General features: G+C 35.3%; 2 protein-coding genes across 2 annotated transcripts; one reads left to right on the top strand and one right to left on the bottom strand.

Annotated features, from left to right (window-relative positions):
* Positions 1-2,527: 2,527 nt before the first annotated feature.
* LOC113324002 (dehydration-responsive element-binding protein 1A-like) lies at positions 2,528-3,307 on the bottom strand. Its single transcript, XM_026572347.1, has 2 exons — positions 2,775-3,307; positions 2,528-2,723 (listed from the first exon to the last, which is right to left on the bottom strand). Exons 1-2 carry the CDS (start codon positions 3,305-3,307, stop codon positions 2,528-2,530), a joined length of 729 nt encoding a protein of 242 aa, XP_026428132.1.
* A 1,159-nt stretch (positions 3,308-4,466) lies between these two features.
* Positions 4,467-5,255, top strand: LOC113324001 (dehydration-responsive element-binding protein 1B-like). Its single transcript, XM_026572346.1, has one exon. The coding sequence runs from the start codon at positions 4,545-4,547 to the stop codon at positions 5,253-5,255; it is 711 nt and encodes a 236-aa protein (XP_026428131.1). The 5' UTR covers positions 4,467-4,544.
* Positions 5,256-8,365: the final 3,110 nt, after the last annotated feature.

Raw genomic sequence — 8,365 nt, 5'->3', positions numbered from 1 at the left:
AAAATGCTGGATTTCTAGGTGTTGAACGAATGGTTTTTTTAGCTATGTAAAGTTTCAATAGTTCCGCCGGCATGATTTTGTTAAGTTACATTGACGACTAAACCAGGACCGACAAGTTTGTGAACTGTCAGACTTCCCTGATAGCAGAAATGGTGTAGTTACCAGGATCGGCAAGGTAAGCAAATTAATACCTAGACGGTTGTGTTACACCCGGCAAGGTAGTATGTTATCGACCCTGTCGACCATGTGTTGCAGAAAATACCTTTTCCTGATGCCCTAAAATCATAAGGTCGGCAGGGTTTTAAAATTACGACTTTGCCGACGATAACAAAGTCGGCACGTTAATGACCAAATACCGTTCCGATGGTTACACAAAAGAAAATGAACTCCTTATGCCTAAAATCATAATACGGTCGGCAGGGTAAGAAAATTATGACCCTACCGTCTAAACTTAATCGGCATATTGTGGAAACAAAAACCCAGCCGGCGTGTCCAAAATTCAATTTTTTTCAAGTACAATTGCATTGATAGACTACCATAACGGCAAAATTTGGGAACCATCCTATAAATACACTAGTTCTCTCTACAAAACACCACACACCTATTTGCATATACTCTCCAAAGCTCATATCATCATACAGTCCATCTAACTCTCCCAATACCTTTACATACAACAATGGCATCATTCGATTCAAATGAAGATTTGGCAATCACCAAAGCATGGTACGCGGAAACTCGAGTTGGACATCAGTCCTCCGTAAAGGTGGATGTCGTAACCTTTTTGGCTAGGGCACACAACAAATTTAGGCAATAACTTGGGAATCCTAATGGAAGAAGTGTTCAACAAGTCCATGATAGGCACCTAGTCACCGAAAATGCGATACTTGCTTTTTTATCTCTCTAACCTCGGATTTTTAATGCTACCCACTTCAACTTGTCCATTGAACAATTTGTAAGTATGTTTGTGGTTTATTTTACGTAATCCATGTTGTTTGATCTTCCTACTAAACACCACTAACAAAGTGAGTTGTGTTTTGTTTTTGTAGCATGAAGCCGTGAAAGCGCGCTACTAGGAGGAAAAGGGGGAAGCATTCGATTCGATGCAAGCTATCAATTCATGGTACCCAAAATCCCAGAATATACCTCGGACTTCATCCAGGTCAGAGATGACTGGGATTCCTCCAATGTAAGATTGATGGTTTAATGTAGGTTTTGTGGGTAGATCTCTTTGTAAACCCTCAAGAGACTATAACTCGTACACTAGGACCGCCTAAGGGTTCAAAGGCTTGATGCACGTGCTAAGTGCACTCGTTTTCCCGTCGACGAGGATTTAGATTTTATGTTTCAATCAATGTAGTAACAAAAATTGCATGAATAAAATGAATTACATCTTCCCGTATTATGTTGGGAATAACTAAAGATCGGCAAGGTTACATTGCCGACTTCTCAACAGCCGGCAATGTTAGAAATTATTAGCATGCCGACTTTTCCTTAGCCGGCAAGGTAAGAAATATTTACATGCCGATTAAAATATGGCCGACAGTGCAGGAAATTTTAATATGCCGACCATAAAATTGTTGGCCCAGGATAGTCGGCGTTTTCTTCATCCGAAAACCTTGTCGGCCAACATTAGTCAGCGTTATCTTCATATGTATACCTTGCCGACCAAGTTTAGTCGGCACCATATGCAATCGTATACCATGCCGACTGTTTACATTTTCAAAACCAATATTTTTGATCGAACTCTAAGACAAATGATTTAATCTACTGAATTCATAATTTCATAAGTTTTGCTCTAAACTCAATTAGTTAAGCTAATAAATTCTTTTAGTGTTAATTAAACAAGGGTATATTAATCATTTAGAAAATACATGATTAAGAGGTGGTTTGATTTACTTCAAAATGATCCAGATTTTGTCTCATTAGGCATACCTAATTAATCTGGGTATATCCCAATTAAGCTAGGTATTTCAATAGTAATAGGAAAGTTAAAGTTCGGTTTTTAATGGGCTTTTGCGTTATTAATTGTTTACGGACATGCTGTAAAATAATTATATTCATACTAAAAGTAATATAAAAGCACCACTGGTAAAAGAAAAAACTGCTTCTATGAACTAAGTTCTTTAGCATCCAATAAATGATTACAAATTTGGCAAAAAAACACAAAACGGAGTTGGAAGATATCATGTACAGATATATCTTCCAAAAGTCCAATTAATCGGCTTAATGATGACCCAATTACTATAGAGATTATAATATTTTCTCCATAGGAAAAAAATGGTACAAGAGGAAAAGCAACATCAAAAACGATTACTCTAGCTCACAAACACATTGAGCCCACAAGTCCCTCAAACCTCGCTCACAAATAATATCTAGATTCTTGAAGACAAACAAAAGAAATGAGAAAAACAAACCTTACTACTTTAGTCCATCCATCAAAATATCCCTAAATTTGCTGATAAATGAATGATGATAACAATTATTGCTATAGAAAGTGTCTTGTCCACAAGAAATGACCAAGCAAATTTTAGTCACTCCACAAACTGCTGCAGTCCACGCTGCATTCCACGTCGTCAAAAAAGTAACCTTCCTGTGGTGGATCAAGTAGCATTCCTTCTGCCATGCTGGCCATTAGTGACGGCATATTAAACAACGCTTCTTCATCCAAAAACGTCCCTCTCGAAGAACTTTCTTGAATTTCTTCAACATTATTTTCCACCCGCCTGGAAAATTGAAAAGTAGAAGATTGTGACGAATTTTCCGTCATCCATGACGGTTGTGACTCAGTAGATAGTAAAGCTTGATCAGATTCAGCAATAGCAGATTGAATGTCTTTGGCAGAGGATGACTTGGCACGAGGTAAACGCCACAATGAATCTTCAAAATTCAATGGAGTCGATTCACCTCTAAGAGCTATTGCAGCGACATCATAAGCTCTAGCTGCCATTTCAGGAGAATTATGAGTTCCAAGCCAAATTCTTGTTTTGCTATTACCTGGTTCTCTAACTTCACAAACCCATTTTTCATTCTTCCTCTCCCGTACTCCTCTATAAATTGGGTGTCTAGTTTCCTTAAACTTCTTTCTTCCTGCCCTTTTCTTATGTGATACCAATTGAGATAGTGGCGACAAGAATGACGAACCCTGGTTTGATTCAAAGCTGCTGTATGAACCTAATCTTTGGTCTGTACCGGACGAAGTCTGGTTTGATTCAAAACTGCTGTATGAATGTAATCTTTGGTCGGTACCCGACGAAGAAGACGGAGAATTAAGCGAATACTCGGACGAGTCGTACTGTTCGAAGTTCATAGGCGTTAAATGAAAGTAATAGTGAAAGAGTGTGTTTATGAGTATGAGAGTGAGAAAGTTCAGTAGTTCAGTTCAGTTGAAGTTGGAAGGTAGATAAAGAGAGAGTTGAGAAAGTTGGGTGTGAAAGGGGGAGACAATTTTATGGGGTACTTATAGTTTGGGGGAGAAATAAAACAGCTGTCCCACAACAAAAACGCGGTTTGAAGTAACAGGTGGAAGTAACTGTATGGTGTCATTTTAACTTCGTAAGGGGTTTTATCCCTATTAATATTTGTCACGTTTGATACTGCTGTGGATAAAGGTACGTAAGCCCTTGAAAAATGTCGACTAAGACGTTTGCAAAAGAAACTGTGGACCAACCAACTCTGGGTTCTTAAGAAACAAAACCAGAGTAGCTGTTAGCCAATATCTTAAGCATATACTTCTTCACTAGAGTGTCAACACTAGTGAAGCAGTAAGTTGTGCCATAAAGTGGGGCGGTATTAAAAAGCTGTTCCCCTATATTACGTCACGGTTATAATAGGCTGGAATAAGCACATAAATGACGCTCAACAAGTGTTTTAGTAAAAAACACAGCTAGGGCTGTGAAAATTTGGTCTAGCACCTGCAAAATGCAATAATTTTGAAGAAACTCTAACCCATCTATTTCTTGATTGCAATTTTGCGAAACAACTATGGAAAAATCTCAACTATATATGTTAGGAACAACTACACAGACCTCCATGATATTGGCTTAACTTCTATCTAACCCATTAACTATAGGCAATAGCAATGAATTACCCACAAACTTACAGCCAATTTTTTTACCGGACCCTGCTATCTAGTTTAGACTCCAGTAGTAATGGAATTTTTTGATATACAGTTTAACATCTATATTTTTGTTTAATTTGTGAGACTGTAGTAGTTTGATGACCTCATGACCCGCAGTTTCATTTTGCAAATGTCTAGTGAGCTTTCTACTAGGGTCTACCTTTTGTAACGAAACCGCATCACTAAGCAAACGTGTTAAATTAAACCGTGTTCTTTTCCTCCACCTGTCTCACTTTTATAAAACCGTGTTGTTTTCGTGTGACGCTGTTTCCTTTCTCTCTTAAAATCTATAAGTAGTAAAAAGATTCTCTTTTTTAAACTCAACTCTCTATCTTTCCAATTTACCTTCCAGATTCAAACGTAACTGAAATTGATCACTCTATCACAATAATACACTCATTTAACTGTACTTCATCACTACCTGGGTATGAATTTTGAACACTCTTTGGAGTATTCGCTTTCTTCATCTTCAACATCAAGCACAGATCAAAGCTTATTTTCTTACAACAGTTTAGAATCAGACCACACTTCTTCATCGCCATCATCATCCCTACTGCATTTAGTGTCACATAAGAAAACCTCAGGAAGAAAGAAGTTTAAAGAAACTAGACATCCAATTTACAGAGGAGTTAGAGCAAGGAAAAATGATAAATGGGTTTGTGAAGTTAGAGAACCAAACAGTAAATCAAGAATTTGGCTTGGAACTCATTCTAGTGCAGAAATTGCAGCCAGAGCTTATGATGTTGCTGCAATAGCTCTGCGAGGAAAATCAGCTCCGTTAAATTTTGAAGATTCATTGTGGTTGTTACCTCGCGCTAAGTCATCATCTGCTAAAGATATTCAATTGGCTGCTTCCGAAGCCGTCCGTGCATTTCCGTTCCCTAATTCTAAGAAATCTTCTCCCGTTGCAAAAAATTCATCCAAGTCCGTTACATCTGAATCAACCAAACAGACGGTTGAAATTACGGGGAAAGTCTCTGATATAGCGACGTTTTTCGATGAAGAAACGTTGTATAATATGCCAGCACTTATTGCCAGCATGGCTGAAGGGATGTTACTTGATCCACCACAAGAGGGGTACTATTTCGATGATGTGGAGTATAACGTGGACAGCAATTTGTGGACTGAATGGGATTAACAACACTTTTATTGAATTATTAATCCTTCTAATTTATCATTATTTGTTAGAATTTTAACTTCGATACTTTTTTTTCCCATTGGAGAAAAATATCATATTATTCATAGCAATTTGATCATCATTAAGCCAATAAATTGGACTTTTGGGAGATATCATTAGTACAAAACAAAGTAAGGTTAAGTTTGCCTTTATTAGTGGTGGTCAGGCTTTGTCCAGACAAAAATAAATCAAGGGTTGTGGTTTTCCTGACCACCCCCTACAACTCGCACACGTGGCATTAATTCCAATATTATGAATGAAAAATAAATACTCAAGTCAAGATATGGATTTTCAAAACTTATAACAGGGAGGTTCGAACTCATGACCTATTGTGTCATAAGAGTGGCCTCTAACCAGTGTTCCACCTTGGTTGGAATTAATAGAAAAGATAAATCAATGGTGGTGGTTTGTTCAACTTAAATATCATAATTTCTTTATTAATTAGTGTTTCACTAATTGCACATAATAAATAATCTATTCATTATAAAGTGTTCTTTAACTAGCGTTTCACTAATTGCTCATAATAAATGACTAATCATTTTTTAATTATAAATATTTTCTTAATTAATTATAATATTTATTTCTATTAATAAGTAATTTTGATAAATAACATCAATAGACATTTTTGGCGACAATGAGTAGTAGAAGAGGTGGAGGCCGAAAGATTAGTGGTGGTTAAGGGCGGAGCCAAGCACAATTATATTTATTTTTGTTCTTTTATCGTAAAATGGGATACAAAGTCCATTTTTCACATGTATCCAACTTGCCAAGAATTTTTTCTCCCTTTCCTCAAAATCCTGGCTCCGCCCCTGGTTTGTGGTAGAAGAAGTAGTGACGGTGAGTGCTGGTGAGTAGTGATGGACAATATTAAATTTATGTTGTCGTTACAACATCGATAACATCGTAGTGTGGAAGATGTGGTTGGTTGTGTTTAATGCTTTTGATAATTGAAGGTACCATATATTTCAGGGATGATATCATACAAGACAATATTTTCATGATCGTAGTTGGATCACCCAAATGGTACCCTGTTATCTTTGGTATTATATCGTATAAATCATGATTTTTTAATGTTAAAATAAATTGATTGCAATACAAAAAATAATATATACACGGAAAAAAAAAATAATGAAACTAAGTAATTGAAGACATTTTGTTCAATATAAACCTCATACATGGCATTTGTGACTGAAAATTAAAATTGCATCCAACAACCTACATGGGGTGGGTGGTAGTGGTGGAGTCAAAAATTGAAATTGAGGAGGCCTACTTTTTTTTTAAAAAAGAAACATGTAAACTTTGGTGTACTAAACAATAAATATATATGGACAAAGTACTATTTATAAAATAAACTAAAAATTTTAGGTAGTTATTAAAAATTTAAGGGGTTAGAGCCAGGTTAGTCAACTCTTGGCTCTGCCACTAGGTGGTGGTGGATAAAAAAAAATAGATTCATATGGTTTTATGGTGGTGGTGGGTATGGGTGAACAAAAACATATTATGCTAAATTCGTAACGCCATAAAATATGTGACGTTATATTATAAAGTATAAAATGTGGTTGATCATTCTAATGTTAAAATAAACTCGATAAAACACATGTCCATTTTAAAAAATTGGTGTAATGAATTTCCATGTTATGTAATAACTAAACGAACGACACGAATCAAGATCAGAACATATGAAATTATTTATTATCGATTTGTCTATGTAAAGAGTGGTCAGGATTTATCCTTGGAAAAGATAAATTTACCGCTGAGGTTTATTCAACTTAGCCATTTTTAAATGTTTTATTAATTAGTGTCTCATTGATTGTTCATAATGATTAATAAAATTTCTATTATAAATGTCCCTTTAATAATCTAACATAAATACATAATTTTATTAATAAATAACGGTCTGCGAGTTATAACCCCGAATGTGTCAGTATCCATCCACAAAAAACCCATCAAAACAAAAGTAACACAAAAACCCCATCAAAACAAAAGTAACACAAAAACCCCAAAGAATTTCATCATAAAATTTGATGAAACCAATTTTGAAATTTGGATTTTTTGTATCAAATTTTCAAAATTTGGGGTTTTTGTATCAATTTTGTTTGAGATGGAGTTTTAATGGATCCCAACGTTTGAATGGGGTTTTTGTACTACAAGTTTTCTCACCTTGGGTTTTTATGACTAGTTATGAATAAATAATTTAACTAAAAACTATATCAATTCTAATGGTGGTAGTGGAAGTAGGGTTAGTATAAATGGTGGCGGGTGTTTGTGAATGGTGGAGGCGATAACATTACTATTGATGGAAGAAATTGTGGCGGTGGATGGTTTTTATGGTGGTGGGTGTTGGTAATAGTAGTGGATAATAATAGTTTTTATTTTATTAGTGAGTTCTATTGACCGAGTAAAAAAAAATCTTCACAAAACATGCAACATTGTATTGTGAAAGATGTAATTGGTTGTTTTTAGCACGATTGATAAGGACAAAAACCAAATATTTCGAGGATGATACCGGAACGTATAAGACAATATGATCATGACTGTTGGATCACCGAAACGGTATCCGTATTATATAAAGGAAATTGGTGTACCCGCGTAAGATAACATTATCGCTCTCTCAAGTACTATTACATTCTTTTTCCTAAAAGACCATCAATGTCGAGTTGTTTCGCGATAACTACCTACAAAGACAACAACTTTCACTCAATTCCCAATATAAAACCTTATTGACCGGGAAAATGTATTTGCATTCTAAAATATTTGTTTGAAAATTATGTTTGTTCATCAAAATCATCATAAAAAACTTTAAATCATAGTTCTAAATTTCGCCTCCGATGTTTATAGAATGTTTTTTATATTTTACATTCTCAAATCATGCAACCTCTTGATTACAAATCAACAATATCAAATTACGGATCAATATGTATAGGTTTCATTCACTGGATTAGAAGGTATAGTAGATACAGATGGGTAGACCACACAAAGCAGAACATGACTGAGAATACTTCAATAATTTGGTCAAAAAATAAAGTCAAAAATTTAAGATTAACTTTCTGTAGGACTAATTAGATCGGCTT

Source organism: Papaver somniferum, chromosome 11, assembly GCF_003573695.1.
Source record: "Papaver somniferum cultivar HN1 chromosome 11, ASM357369v1, whole genome shotgun sequence".
Classification (NCBI taxonomy): domain Eukaryota; kingdom Viridiplantae; phylum Streptophyta; class Magnoliopsida; order Ranunculales; family Papaveraceae; genus Papaver; species Papaver somniferum.
This window is presented reverse-complemented; position numbering and strand designations above follow the sequence as displayed.